The 15,346-nt window shown below is 43.2% G+C and overlaps 1 protein-coding gene across 2 annotated transcripts in view; it reads left to right on the forward strand.

Annotated features, from left to right (window-relative positions):
• Positions 1-15,346, forward strand: part of EPG5 (ectopic P-granules 5 autophagy tethering factor) — a 108,712-nt gene that overhangs the window by 10,706 nt on the left and 82,660 nt on the right. For both annotated transcript variants that reach the window (XM_066352816.1, XM_066352817.1), the window contains exons 2-10: positions 1,091-2,032; positions 3,288-3,531; positions 4,949-5,085; positions 5,972-6,079; positions 6,962-7,035; positions 9,079-9,184; positions 10,030-10,144; positions 10,578-10,728; positions 14,437-14,592. In XM_066352816.1, the coding sequence (XP_066208913.1) occupies positions 1,091-2,032; positions 3,288-3,531; positions 4,949-5,085; positions 5,972-6,079; positions 6,962-7,035; positions 9,079-9,184; positions 10,030-10,144; positions 10,578-10,728; positions 14,437-14,592 (2,033 nt within the window). The remainder of the gene's footprint in view (positions 1-1,090; positions 2,033-3,287; positions 3,532-4,948; positions 5,086-5,971; positions 6,080-6,961; positions 7,036-9,078; positions 9,185-10,029; positions 10,145-10,577; positions 10,729-14,436; positions 14,593-15,346) is intronic.

The raw sequence follows: 15,346 nt of genomic DNA on the forward strand, positions 1-15,346 counted from the left end.
GGGTGGGGTTGGATTAGGGCAAGAAGGGGACAGGGAGGTTAAAAACTGCCTGAAGGACAGGTTGGACCGGAAGCAAGGGGGGGCTTGTGGCTTGGAGGAGGTGTGGTTGTTTGCTGTGCCCTTGATCATGTGGCCAGTCATGTGCCTGCTTCAGCTCCCCGGCTTCTCTTCTGGTGAGCATTGAACATTCCCAGAGGTCTCTTAGAGCAGTGTTTTTCTATTCCCCATTCCAGTCTGCTTGCTTACTTTTCTTTATTTCTCAACTCACTAAGTTTTAACAAATCTCTTATGTTTGTTTTTAAGAGTTTTATTGAGCTATAATTCATACACTGTACAATTCACCTATTTAAAGTGTATATTTAATGGTTTTTAGTATGATCACAGGGTTGTGCAACTTTCACCACAGTTAGGAACTGTTAAGCTGTTTTTCATTGTGGCTTCATCTTGTTACATTCCCTGTAGCCGTGTATGAGGGTTTTAATTGCTCTACATCCTTTCCACCATTTCTCTTCTTTTAGCGAGAGACAGGGACAAAGAGAGAGACAGAGAGAGGGACGGATAGGGACAGATAGGAAGAAAGGGAGAGAGATGAGAAGCATCAATTCTTCATTGCAGTACCTTAGTTGTTCATTGATTGCCTTCTCATTCATGCCTTGACCAGGGGGTGGGGGTGCTCCAGCAGAGCGAGTGACCCCTAACTCAAGCCCAGTGATCCTGTGCTCAAGCTGGTGAGCCCATGCTCCAGCCGAATGAGCCTGCACGCAAGCTGGCGACCTCGGGGATTCAAACCTGGCTTCTCTGTGTCCCAGTGTGATGCGCTGATGCTTTGACGCTCTATCCACTGCACCACTGCCCGGTCAAGCCTTTTCCACCACTTGTTATGATGTCTTTCTCTGTTGGGGTTAGACTAGTGAATTTCTAAATTCAACATACTCAAAAACTGGAATAATACAAAGTATGAAACATTGTTTATAGAGATTCCATTTGTTAAATGAGAAAAGTTAGATTTCATATAAAATTTTAAAGTTCCTCATATTGAAAGCATTGGCAATTGTTGTAAGTTATTTCACAGTATGAATCTTGTTTTTAGGAAAAGAAGAAATATGAAACTGTTCAGAGGGAAGAGTTCGATGAACTCTCCTTTCCAAAAACCTCCGGAGAGCTGGGAAGCTCTGCTCCAGCTTGTGAATTCAGAGGAGAGCATCTGAAGGTGTTAAGTGATCTGGAGCTCCAGAATGACGCCAGCGGACAGAACGAGAGTGAAATGTTTGATGTACCACTCACCTCCTTAACTAGAAATACCGAAGGGTCCCTGACATGTAACACAGAGACCCTAAAAGAAGGGGAGGAGGTTGGAGCCTGTGCTGGGGATGATGTAGTCAAGCTGAAGGTTGACCTTGGAGACAATGTTGGAACCGAAGTAGAAACCCCCAAGAACTTTGTAGAAGTAGAGGAAAGTAGATTGGTGCAGTGTGGACCTTCTCAGAGCACACTACAATCTAGTGCTTCTTATACTCTGCAGGAAATGGAAACTTTGCAAGTCAGAGACACTGAGTGTAGCAAAGGAGACAAACAAACCTTGGGGCTTTCCTCAGAGGGGCTACAAAATGTTGGCTTGCAGAGTTCTTATGAAGCCACAGACGATTTTCAGCTGCCTAGAGTGAAAAAACTGTATCCCCAGTTGCCAGCTGAGATTGCCGACATGCCAGCTTTGGTGGCAGTGAGACCTGAGCTTCGGAATGAGCGACTCTACCCGGAGCTCCCATCTCAGCCAGAAGTTGTACCGTTTACTAAAGAGCAGCTAAAAATCTTTGAGCCTGGTTCATGGCTGGAAAATGTTGAGTCATATTTAGAAGAATTTGACAGCATGGCTCATCAGGACAGGCATGAATTCTATGAGTTGCTGTTGAACTATTCACGATGTAGGAAGCAGCTGCTTCTGGCTGAGGCTGAGCTGACAGCTCTGGCCTCTGATTGCCAAAACGCTAAAAGTCGACTCTGGCACTTTAAGGAGGAACAGTTGTCTGTACAGGTATTTTGACGAGGGTTCTGTAAAGCTTCCAGGAGCTTGGGGAACTGCTACTCCTGTGATGCCCTAGGTCTGGAGCCTGCTCTTTATACCCACACTGACCCTGTCTTAGCTCAGAGTAGGACAGTGCATAAATCATCAAGTCAGGCGCCTGCAGGGCCCATGCAGGTAACTGAAGAAATGCCGCAGGCTGAGTGGGACAGTGGGCACTGGGCTAACTCATGCTTGGTCCAGCAGGGGCTGCTGCTCTTGAGTCCTAGCTGGTTTTTGGCCTGAGGTTGCATTGATCCATTTATAGATGTATTGATCCAGCATGAGATATATTGCCACATCGTATTGTTTTCCAAAGGTGAGGGATTTTGATTTGTAAATATTGACAACTAATTACACACACACACACACACACACGCGCGCGCACATGGCCAAGCAAGTCAAGTCTCCAAGTCATATTCAGCCCGTGGACTTCTTTGTTTGTAACCTTGGACATAATGGCAATAACATGATTTGTGGAACAAGGTTAAGAGGAGATGAGGAAACAGGGAAAGCAATTAGATGTGTCCCCATGGAGACCAAGGTACCTAAGGAAAGCCTTTTCATAGTGGCCTGAAAGAGATAGCAGGGAAGAGAAGGCCACCCTTAACATGCTTGACACTGAAAGGAAGCTGGAGGAGATATCAGGGAAACGTGATTTCTCCCCCTCCCTAATCCTTGTTCATTGGGATACCTGTGTGTCTCTCTTTGTGGATAGGAAGGAGTCTGTGGAGAGGGAAACATTTGGCAATGCTAAAAAAGAGGGGTTAGAATCAGGAACACAGCTGGCAGTGTAGTATTGGAAAGGAGAGGGGTTTCTTTCTTTTGAGCAGAATCACAAATGATGAGGGTAAGTACAGAGAGATTTTTAGGCCACTTAAAGGTGAAGGGGAGATCACTCTGACCTCAGTGGTGATTTGTAAAGTGTTAGGTAAGATCATCAATCATGAGAGTGTTAGGAACAAGCTCTACTGTTTACTTGTATCTTTACCACCTACTTCTTAGGGTTTTTCTTCTCTGAACTTGTGATGCATTGGTGACTGGCATTTTACTCCTTGACACCTGATTCTACACTGTAGTGTTCTCTGTTGGTATTATTGCCCCCTCGCTGTGATTTATTAGCATGTTGAAGATGGTATTGAAGCCTATGTGCCGTATACCTGCTGCCTGGTTATTTTAAGCGCAAAGAGGAAGTGCTTTCACACTGAACCCGTTTGTCCACTGCTAGGGTATCTGTGCAGATCAAGCGAAGGTTTCAGGCTGTCATCGCTACCAAAGAGTAGAGATGAATGAAGACGCACTGGAGGAGCTAAAGAAGCTGTTTGATGCCAAATCCGAGCACCTCCACCAGACCCTGGCCCTGCACTCGTACACGTCGGTGCTCTCCAGGTTGCAAGTGGAGTCTTACATCTACGCCTTGCTTAATAGTTCAGCTGTTCTGAGGTCTTTAGCGGTTCATCAGCAAGGCCGAGGTGTGTAAGTAATGAAAGTCTCGCTCTTCCTTGTAGTCTCAGATGCAAAATAAATTGAGAGGTGTGGTCTGGTTCAGTGGTAGTCAACCTGGTCCCTCCCGCCCACTAGTGGGCGTTCCAGCTTTCATGGTGGGTGGTAGCAGAGCAACCAAAGTATAAATAAAAAGATAGATTTAACTATAGTAAGTTTTATAAAGATTTATTCTGCCAAACTTAGTGAAAATCCGATGTAAAGTACTTGGTAAGTAATTATTGTTATATGCTTTAACTTGCTGTAACTCTGCTTTATAACTTTTATAAAGTAAAGTTACTTCCCTACTTTATAAATCACCATTACTGTGGAACCGGTGGTCAGTTAGAAGATTTTACTACTAACAGAGATACAGAAGTGGGCAGTAGGTATAAAAAGGTTGACTCCCCCTGGTCTGGTTGAATTGACTGTGCACTGATTTATACTGCAAGGCACCATTTGTGCTTGTGGTTTTACCTTGCCTCCCCAGTGTAGGGTTGCGATCAGCCTTGTCCACATTTTTAAGGAGCAGTGTGAGGTCTGCCTTCCCACGGCTGTCATCCTCTGCTTCTCCAGGGAGCTAGAAAGCTCACTCTTTATCTTTAATGTCCCTTGTTGCCCTCATTTATGTGCCTGTTGCCAAGTCAGGTCCAAGTAGATTTTTTTATTATAAACCTGATAATCAGAACTTTTTTATCCTCTGTCTCTTATCCAGTTTATTGAGCTCTTTTTATTGTATTTAATTCTGATTAGAGGAGCTAATGTTCTGAAATTTTTCTTATTTTAAGTTTTAAGAAATTAGGTTTTACTGTATCATATGTGAAGTATTAATTATGCTAACTGAATCATGCACTTTTCATTTCTGGGATGGATATTGGGATGTTTTAAGTAAAAAATCCTCCCCCTCATTGTTTTCCTAACTGATCAAAGACCTGGGGCTGGGCCAGGGATCTCATTTTTCGATAAAAAATCCATTTTAATGAAGCCAGTTTTCCCTTGCTTTGAATTACTTCACAAAGTTAAATACTGTTTTGGTTTACATGTTTAGTAGAAATTCAAATATTTCTGGTGCAGCTTTTCTTTTTGGATTTTTTTTATTTATTCATTTTTATTATTAGAGAGAGAGAGGAGGGAGAGAGGGAGGGGGAAGAGATAGAGAGAACAGAGGAGGACAGGAAGCATCAACTCCCATATGTGCCTTGACCAGGCAAGCCCGGGGTTTCGAATCGGCGACCTTATGGTTCCAGGTCGATGCTTTATCCACTGCGCCACCACAGGTCAGGCCTCTTTTTGGATTTTTATTAAGTAAATATTTTGAAGAGTTCTTTTCTAGACTGAAGATAATAAATATTTTCCCCCTTGAAATACCATTTGTATGGGATTTATTTAATTTTTCTTTAATTACAGCTTCTAAACAGGCAGAAAGCATTCCGTCTGATCTGTGTCAGTTAAAGGAGTGCATTAGTGTCTTATTCATGTTCACCAGGAGAGTGAATGAAGACACTCAGTTCCATGACCACATTCTTCTCTGGCTGCAAAAACTGGTAAGGGAATAGAAATAGATACAGTAGTCTTTCGTTGTTTCCCTGATAATGTGAGAATTATTTCTTCTTTCATTATAGTTTTTCTCCAAGAGTTTCTTTAGCTAATTCATTTCATTTGTTAGTTACTGATGTCTTTGATCATGACACTGGAAATAAGCTACACTTTTCTAGTGCATTATTAAACACAAAGTGCTTTTCTCTCTGATAAACTTGATATAAACTTTATGTAAATGATTTCTGGCTTCAACTTAGACAGAAATAGAAATGTGTGAAGCTTGCTAAATTTAAGACTAGATTTATATTTACAATATAGATATCTGGTCTAAAATTTTTCCATATTTTTATCATTTTATTTTTGATTTGCACTTAGTTATAATTTAAAAAAAATTTTAAGGGTAAAAGAAACGATATTAGAAAAATGTAGGAAAGATAATAGGTGTATTACGGGATGGTTATTTGTTTATTGGTTATGTTTCTTAATGGGACTGCCTTTGGTGCTTTTTTTCCTTAGGTACCTACAGGGTTCTTAAATATTGGGTACAGTTCCAAGCATACTTACTTGGATTTAAGAAACTATTAGAAACTGAGAATAGGTTAAACTATTGGCTTCTGTCTGTTCACAAATGGCCAAGAATGTTGGTGATTTGTAATTTGTTAGAAGTAAACATTATGCAGAGAAACTAAGACATTTTTATTGTAGTACTCATAGATTCATAGGCCTTTTTGTGCCTCTATGATAGAAACTCAACCAGTTGATAGTATATCTTATGTCTGATTACTCTTTTGAAAGATCCCATGTATTTAAACATCAGATAAGTGATTTCACTAGAGTTCTAGATACATTCTTCTTTTTAAATAGTGAAATTGTATGTTCTTTGTTGGTCAGGTGTCAGTGTTACAAAGAGTTGGCTGTCCCGGAGACCACCTCTTCCTTCTAAATCATATTCTTCGATGCCCGGCTGGTGTTAGTAAATGGGCTGTTCCTTTTATTCAGGTAGGATGAATATCCTTCTTGTTTGAGGGGTATGGGCTGAAGATTTTGTTAACACTTTTTGTGAAGAGAATGCTTTTTTAAAAAGGCCAATTAAAAAATATTGATATTTAAAATAAAAATTTTAAAATACGTGCAGAATATATTTGTAGGAATATTTTATGCTGAAAGTTCTTGGGCTACCCCATAATTGACGAAATTAAGTAGAATTGCAAAAGCTTAGTTGTAGTCTGGCTTGGTAGGTTCAGTCGTAATTAATTCTGTGTGGGAAGGCTCTCTAAGACGTTTTTCTAGCACAGCTTCCTAAATTGATCCACTTCACACCACAGTTGGTACAGGTAAAACAGAAACGACCAGCCTCTCAAAGCTTGTTAGTACTGACATATAGTCAGGTCTGCGTATCAGCTCTCACATTATCAACTTAGGCTTTGATTATGTGGTCTATAGATTTTTCTCTCTGCTGCTTGCCTTTGGGTTGTTTTGTCACTGAAAGCAACCACTCATGATTAGAATCCAAGGGTATGCCAAGTTCAGCTTCCTCACATTACCCCTACTGTAGTATTTCTGGTGGCAAGACGTTTGGACTTCTTTAGGGAGAAGGAGGATTTTTTGTTTGTTTTATCTTTGGATTAAAATAGCGCTGTCGTCCTGTGACCCATATTATTACGGGTTGTTGTGTAAAGTGCTCAGCCATCTCGCCTGTTGAATGCAGCGGGCTCGGTACTGCTGGTGACCCCTGAGTTGTGTTCTCACTCTGGCAGGTTAGGTTCCAGTTCCATCTCTGTTTTCTTAACAGCGCCCTGTCTCAGAATTCTCCTGAACTAAGATTATGAGTACTTGGGTGGTTGTTTTTCCATAGTATGCCTTTTCCTTTTCTGATTTCAGATCAAAGTGTTGAATAACCCATCAGGGGTCTTCCATTTTATGCAGTCCCTTGCCCTGCTGATGTCTCCTGTCAGGTAAGTGGGAGATCTTTTTGAAGTAGAAATTGAAATGCTGCTTTCTATCAAGGGATTGGGTTCTTAAATTGCCTATATCCAAAGGCTGTCAAGGGCTGTGTCAGCATTCCAGAATTTAACATTGAAGATTTTGGGGGGTTTGATGCCTTTTGTTCCCCAAGTGACCCAGTTAACTGCTTATGTATAAATTATTAAACTTTTTAGGTTCCCCTCTTGATCGGTTTGCCTCTCCTGTCATATGTGTTGCTGTGAAAAGTACTGTGGGGAAAGACAGAAAGGATGATCTGTTTCTTAGAAGAAGAGATTTAATGACAGAGGAAAAAAAATGCCAGATAGTGAAGTGGTGAATTATGAAGCTGTGATTGATGTAATGAGGAGAATAAAGAGAATAGAATGGAGTAGTCAGAGGGCTCCAAGTGGATGAGCTGGGTTTGAAGACTGGGATGGATTTCAGTGGGAGAGAAGCAGTAGAGGGCACTGTAGTGGGTGAACAGGGAGCAGTGGCCCAGGTACAGGTAAGAATAGCTGTGCAGGGGACAGGTAGAAGGACAGCTCGGTGGGCTGTGTGGGTGAAGGGAATAGAGATGGTAGGGTGCGTTGGATTATAAAAGGCCTTGACATTAAAACAGAGAGATCTAGACTTAATATGGTTTGGCCTTTGTAGAATTGAGAGTTTTTAAAAAAAAAAATTATTTTAAACTTTATTCATTTTAGAAAGGGGAGGGAGAGAGAAAGAAAGAGAGAGAAGGGTGGCAGGAGCAGGAAGCATCAACTCCCATATGTGCCTTGACTGGTCAAGCCCAGGGTTTCGAACCAGTGAGCTGAGCATTCCAGGTCAACGCTTTATCCACTGTGCCACCACAGTTAAGGTGAGAGTTTTTGAACAAGGATAAAAGTTGTATTTAAGGAAGTTTAGACTCAACTGGAGGGATAAGGTATGCTTTTGCTTAGTTGAATTACAAATATAGATGTCTAGCTCTTCTGGCTCTGGAACCCAGCCCAGCATCAAGGGGACACATCCTTAACTGGGGGGGGGGTGGGTGGAGAGACAGTGTCTGTGTCTAGGTGACCTTGAACAGGTTTACCTACAGGTCATCCTCTTTGGAAAGGGTTAGGTAGTTGGCTAAATAAAGAATATGTAGGAAGGGAGTGGTTCGGATATAAACCCAGACTTCTGAGTCCGAGCGACAGAGGGTATTGGCAGTCCTAATAGACTGAGAAGACAGAAAGGGGAGCTGTTCTGTAAGGAGGAAAGTTTGAGGTCATTGGGGCATATACCACGTGAATACACAAGTGACAGATAGCAGTGGTCATTTGCAGCTTCAGGATCAGAAGCCCCTCGATCTGAAAAGGCAGCACTACAGCTGCAGAGCGGAAGTCATGGAAGAAAGTTCCTGGTTGGAGGAAGGAATGGATGAGTTTTCTGGGTTAGGCCAGAGAGGAATGAACAGAGGACCAAAAACCGGGTTGTAGTGTCAGAGAAGAAACTTCTCTGGCTGCACCTGCTCACCAGATCCAGCCAGCACCGTGCGAGTCTGGCCGGCAGCAGTCCTTCCTGATTCCTCTTTCACTTCTTCGATACAAGGGTAGATATGATTTGACTTAAAAATGTTTTTGTATATAGATCTAATTTTTATTTTGCCCTAAATAAGCTTCTGCACTGCCTGTGGATTACCCTTATTTCATTCAATAAAGCATTCGTTTTAGTCCTTTCCCTGGCAGCACGGGGTAAGCCTGGTTAGTTAAGGGGCTGCAGCAGTCCATGTGTGTTGAGGCCCCACTGTGCACAGGAGGGGTGAGCTTAACTGCTTTTCTGCAGTTACTCTCATCATTGCTAAATCACAATGGTGTGGTCTCTACACCGAAATTGGTGAGATTCTGGTCTCCTTGAGTTTCAGTCAGTTCTTAGTTCTTGTTTATCAGTTTAAAACATTTTAAGATTGTGTCATTGTCTGACTCTTCTTCAGGGTGAGTAGGTCATCTAGAATACACACATGTGGGCTTTCTGTGTTTGTGACAGGCGTGATTTCACTTGTTCTTTAGAAACCGAGCAGAGTTCCTGTGCCACATGAAGCCCAGCGAGGGGAAGTCACCCTCCTCGGGGCCTGCGTCTGGGTCGTGGACACTAGTGGATGAAGGAGGAGAAGAGGTAACTTGTCATGTTTCCATTATTTTGATTCATCATTTTTAATCTCTTCTTATGTGCCAGGTATTGTTCTAAACACTTTCCACATATCTCATTTAATTCTCCCAACAACTCATGAAGCAAGCCCTGTTGTGATCCCATTTTACAGATGAGGAAACTGAGGTGCATGGGAGTGAAGGCGTTTGTTCCAAATTATACAGTCATTAAATGGCAGAGCCACTCAAGCCTGTACTCTGATCTAGGTGCTAGCCTGTCACCTTTTTCTAGAATATCTCCCTACTGAGCTGGGAGAATTTAGAACCTGGAAATATAACCATAAAATTTATATTAGGATTGTATTTTTTTGTAGCAATAATTTTCTGGGCTTGAAATCTCACCTATAGATTATCTGAATCTGTGTAATAAGGACCTGGAGCTTACCAAGTTTCTGCCTTACCTCTTACTAACTTCTTATCCAGAGCTTTTCATTTGAAAGGTAGAAGATGTTTCTCTGTTTTTGGTGAGAATTTAATTATCAAACTCCATTTTCTCAAGATATCCCTTATTGATTTTTCTTTCTACTGTACACGTGGTTAGTGTATCTGTAAGGATTTTTTTCTCCAATTAGTTATTACTAAAGAATGGACTTGACCAAGATATACATAAAATTGCATTCACAATTTCAGGGGATTTACAGCCCACCTATGGAACTGATACTCTAAGTCTCTGTCCTGGAAGAGAAGTCCATGAAGACTCATGAGAATACCACACACTTACCGTTGAGACCTGTGACAATTTAGCTTCAGTAACTCTAGACCATATGTGATCTGATCAAATCAGTGGACGTGATTTTGCATCTTTTCCTTTAGGATGAAGACCCTGAAACCAGTTGGATTCTCCTTAATGAAGATGATTTGGTTATCCTTTTATCCCAGTTTCCGTTTCATGAACTCTTTCAACATCTTCTTGGGTTTAAGGCAAAAGGTAGACTAATTTCTTTGGTCCTATGAGAATGTGGTGGTGGCAAGTGCAAACATGGGAGCGCGGCATCATGTCTTACCCCACGCGGGCTCCGCTTTCGGGTCCCCCGGCCCGGCCGCACTCCACAGAGGTAACTGCATCGTCCCACCTTGCTGAGGCTTGCTTTCTTCCTCTTGTGCTTGTAATTTCCTACCTAGTGTTTACAGTACATGCAAAAAGGGTGACTAGCAAGCACATTGCTCAGTTTAAATAAATTGTTTTAATTTTGTACTTTGTTTCAAGTTTCCCATTTCACAATGACTTAGGAGCCAGAAAGGTGGGGACTGTTTCTTCTCTGTGTTTCTTTCTTTCCTTATTGTGGTATCTATATCTGAAGCTTGCAGTGTTTTTCCAAAATAATTTTAATTCTTTCCTTTTCTCTGATTTTAACTTTTAGGTGATTATTTATCTGAAACAACAAGACCTCAAGAGATGATGAAAATCTTTGCCTTTGCTAACTCCTTAGTGGAACTGCTGGCTGTGGGGTTAGAAACCTTTAATAGAGCGCGCTACAGGCAGTTTGTGAAGCGAATTGGTTATATGATCAGGTAAATACCGCTGTTGGAATATTCTTTCTGTTTGCTTATTGCGTAGTTGGGATTATGGATATTATGGTGTATACTTCAGGTCTTGGTTATCATAAAAGTAAGAATTGGTTTTTTTTCACCATCTACTAGATGAAAATTATAGAAATGCTTCTAGTCAGAATATTTGGTTATTTCAAATTTAACTGATTTGCTTGATAATTGTTCTTGGAGTCAAGGTCTTCAAAGCAGCTGCCAGGGTGAACTTGGTCAGAGAAACTAAACTTGGTCCAGTAAAGTGCAGGCTCTTTCCTGTTCCCTTGCTCTCTTCCATCTCCCAGCTTCTGCCTGGGAATTGTCACGTAGGGATATCAGCAATAGCTCATTCATGTCATTGCTTTTGCTTTCTCTTTTATTTATCCTTATCTTAATTTCTGGTAAATATTATTCAAAGAAAATCATTGACTTCATCAGTGACTACTCCTTTGTTTTGGGAAAGCCTTTAATTTATTTGAGTGAAAAGTGAGTTTATGTTATTATCATCAAGTATGAATAAATTTTGAGAGTAGGTACTGCTTTTCCTTGAATCATTGAATTAGTTTTGTGTCCCCTTCTCTGCGTCATCAGTTTTTCATTCCCTACCGTATATCACTATGCTGTTCTTTTTTCCAAACTCCTTTCCCTCAAACAAAACAAAAGCAAAACAAAACCTCCATGTATTGCAAAATTTTCCCTCCCCACATTTTTTTCTAAAACATTGATTATAATTAATTTATATTAGATGTGTATGTATCCATTAGCTTTATAAATAAAGTCAGGTACATGAGTATAGGATGTCCTGAAAGGGCCAGGGGTCACTTTCAAGGTCTAAAGAAAACTTTCAGTAGAGGGTAAATGAAAATGAGATGGTGGGATGGTGGAAGGAGGGAGGGGGAGGGTTGGTGACTTAGAGAGTAATTTTTTTTTTTTAAGAGACAGAGAGAGGGATAGATAGGGACAGACAGACCGGAACGGAGAGAGATGAGAAGCATCAATCATCAGTTTTTCATTGTGGCACTTAGTTGTTCATTGATTGCTTTCTCTTATGTGCCTTGACTGTGGCGCTGCAGCAGACCCAGTAATCCCTTGCTCGAGCCAGCAACCTTGGGTCCTAGCTGGTGAGCTCTGCTCAAACCAGATGAGCCCGCACTCAAGCTGGCAACCTCGGGGTCTCGAACCTGGGTCCTCCGCATCCCAATCCGACGCTCTATCCACTGCACCACCGCCTGGTCAGGCGAGAGAGTAATTTCTTAAAAGTTTATTTAGGCCCTGGCCGGTTGGCTCAGCGGTAGAGCGTCGGCCTAGCGTGCGGAGGACCCGGGTTCGATTCCCGGCCAGGGCACACAGGAGAAGCGCCCATTTGCTTCTCCACCCCTCCGCCGCGCCTTCCTCTCTGTCTCTCTCTTCCCCTCCCGCAGCCAAGGCTCCATTGGAGCAAAGAAGGCCCGGGCGCTGGGGATGGCTCTGTGGCCTCTGCCCCAGGCGCTAGAGTGGCTCTGGTCGCAACATGGCGACGCCCAGGATGGGCAGAGCATCGCCCCCTGGTGGGCAGAGCGTCGCCCCATGGTGGGCGTGCCGGGTGGATCCCGGTCGGGCGCATGCGGGAGTCTGTCTGACTGTCTCTCCCTGTTTCCAGCTTCAGAAAAATGCAAAAAAAAAAAAAAAAGTTTATTTACTTATTTAGGAAAAGTCCTAGTATTTGTTTTCTGATTCTGCTTGGTAAACAAGGTGAAATTCGTCTTTGGGTCACATACATGCTGCAGGACTGAGTGCTTAACGTGTGCCAGGACTGTGCCCTCTCATTGTATTCTTGTGATAACTCTGTAGGAAAGACTTTGTTGTTATTGTTTTAAGATCAGTATTCACTCTTGATATTATTTTAATGGAAATATTTATAGCTAATTATTCTATTATGTTCTTTTTTTGTTTTTCATCTGCTTACTTCTCTTTATCACAGATTCTTCTCTACTTTCCAGTTGTAGAATAATTTCCCACAAGGCCCCTCTGCTTGGGTCATCCGTTGGTTCCAGGGTTTTTCCTTCATTCTCACTGGGACTCTCCAGAACTGGGCTTCCCTCCCCAGCACTCCCCACACGGCTCTGAAGAGTGAAGGTCACTGACACACTTCGAGCTCCCAGTCCAGCAACCAAGTCTAAGTCTCCATCCTGGTTTATATCTCACATAATTCACGGAGCAGCCTTTCTCATAGTTGGTCACTTTCTCAAAACATTTTCTTTGCTTGGTTCCCAGGATACAACATTCTCCAGTTTTCTCCTCCATTTCATTAGCTATTCATTTTCTGCCTTCTTGGTTGTTTCATTTCCACCTCCTGAACTTCTTTATCATTGGAGGATCTTGGGGCTCAATCCCTGGACCTCTTCCCTTTATGTGAACTTGCTGCTTTGGCATTCTCATGTCTTTAAATATCATCTAAATACTGTTACAATTCTCAGAATTATATTTCCAGCCTATGCCTCTTTCATAAGCTTGTTTATCTAGCTGCCAATTCAGCACCTCCACTTGGATGACTCACGGACACTGTAATTTAATATTCCCAAAGCGAGCTCACTTTTCCCACCCCCAAACCGCGCCTCCACAGTCTTCTCAGTTTCACTCAGTGGCAACCCAATTGTTCTGGCCACTTGGGCCAACACACCTGATGGCATTCCTGACTTTTCTCTTACACCCCGCATCCCATCTAACAGCCAAGTCAACCATCTCTACCTTCAAAATGCCACGTGTTATCAAGTCTGAGATGCTACTGATTCTGAAGATGTATTTTGTGTGTCCTAAGAAAGAAAAAGTGCTGCCCAGTTATGGCGTGCCATCACGTTTAACATGCGTTCCAGCTGCAGGGGTTAAACTGTGAAAGAGGCACATCCTTTGGAATCCACAGAGAGGCTACTTCCAGAATTCAGCTCCTTGCCACCCTCTCTGCTACCGCCCTCCTTCGTTCTTAGTTACTCCTCCCCGACCGGCACAGTGGCTCCATACCGATTGTCCTGCTTTTGCCCTTGCCCTCCCCCCCCCCCGTCACCCCGCCGCCAGCTTGTTCTCACACAGCCAGTGTTCCCTGTAAATGGTGAGTCAGGGAAAGTCACTCCTGCTTGAGACCCTGCTGCTCCATCTCACTCAGAGGAAAAGCCCAAGTCTTCACAGTGGCCTGCGGAGCCTTCACGGTCTGGTTTCCGGCCACTTTTCTGGTTTCCTCTCCAGTCCCCCTCAGTCACTTTGCCGCCATGTCACACTGGCCGCCGTGCTGTTTCTCTAGCACACCGGACACAGCTTGGAGCCCTCACAGTGGTGTGTCTGCCCCTGGCTGCTCTTTCCAGAGACCCCTGTGACTTCCTCCTGCCTTTCCGCACGCACCCCCCTTCCGTGGGCCTCACCCGCTCTTAGCTACTCCCCGCCCACCTACTCCTGAGAAGCTCTGTTCTCTCCTCGTCACTTTTCTCAGTGTCACTTATAACTGTGACAGACTATGTATTTTACTTTGTTTGTTGTCCGTTTGCCCTACCCTAAATGTAAGCTCTGTGAGGGTAGTACCCCCCCCCCCCATTGAATTTCCTTCAGAATGTAGAAGAGAGTACATGCTCAGTAACTATGTGTGGAATAAATGAATGCTTCAAATGTAAAACTGCTGATACTGAGCACATTACTGAAGATTGCTGTATTGTCTTTCCTTACACCCAGGATAACCCTTGGTTATGTGAGTGACCACTGGGCACAGTTTGTGAGCCACAACCGTGGCGTGGGGTTGGCGCTAGAGCCCTACTCCATGGAGAAACTGCAGGTCGAATTTGATGAGCTGTTTTTGAGAGCTGTTTTACATGTGCTGAAAGCCAAAAGGTAAGAAGTGTGCTGATGTGTTGAGAAGTGGCCACCTGGCTAGTGAGAAAGATTGACAGGAAAATATTGACTGAAGTAGGTTTCTCGTAATGTCTTAGGTATTTCATCTGTTTCTTATCTTGGGCAAATTCATGGACTTGAGTTTCCTTAACTCTAGCGCTGACTAAAATGATCTCTTTCATGTTTCCGTTAGTCTTAAAATAAGCAGATTCTGAGATCTAGTTTGGGCACCCCTGAACTTGTGGGGTAGCCTTGAGCAGGGGATGAGTTCTATTTCGAACCCTTCTCGATACCTGCAGTGAGGCAGAGCTGGTGCTCAGTGCCTGGCACAAATGGTTTTTTGAGTTGATTGTCCAAGTTGTCTTATTGCGAGAGTCTTTTAAGGTCCAGGACGATCATGGGTCCTGGTCTCCTGTCTTGGCCGTGTACATGCTGTCCTCTGATCATGCTGTCTTTGCAGCTGCTTACAGCCTAGGTTACATCTGCTGCAGAGGCAGGGGCGCCGCAGCACAGCCTGCGCCCTGAGCTTCTGGAAGAATGTAGGGGCGGGTTCTACCACAGCATTGCGCCCTCTGCTGGGAGGTGAGGGCTGGCCTCCTGCCACCCTAGCTGCACCTGTGAGCTGCCAGCTCTCCCCACCTTTGTCTTCCTCTGAGCTGTCTACACTCCTCACATGGGCCTCAGTTTCAGCCTCTTATTTATTGTGTGTTGTGTAGTGGGTTTGAGTCGTTGTCTGCCATTTGCTGTTACCTTG

The sequence above is a fragment of the Saccopteryx leptura genome, chromosome 11, assembly GCF_036850995.1.
Source record: "Saccopteryx leptura isolate mSacLep1 chromosome 11, mSacLep1_pri_phased_curated, whole genome shotgun sequence".
Taxonomy (NCBI): Eukaryota; Metazoa; Chordata; class Mammalia; order Chiroptera; family Emballonuridae; genus Saccopteryx; species Saccopteryx leptura.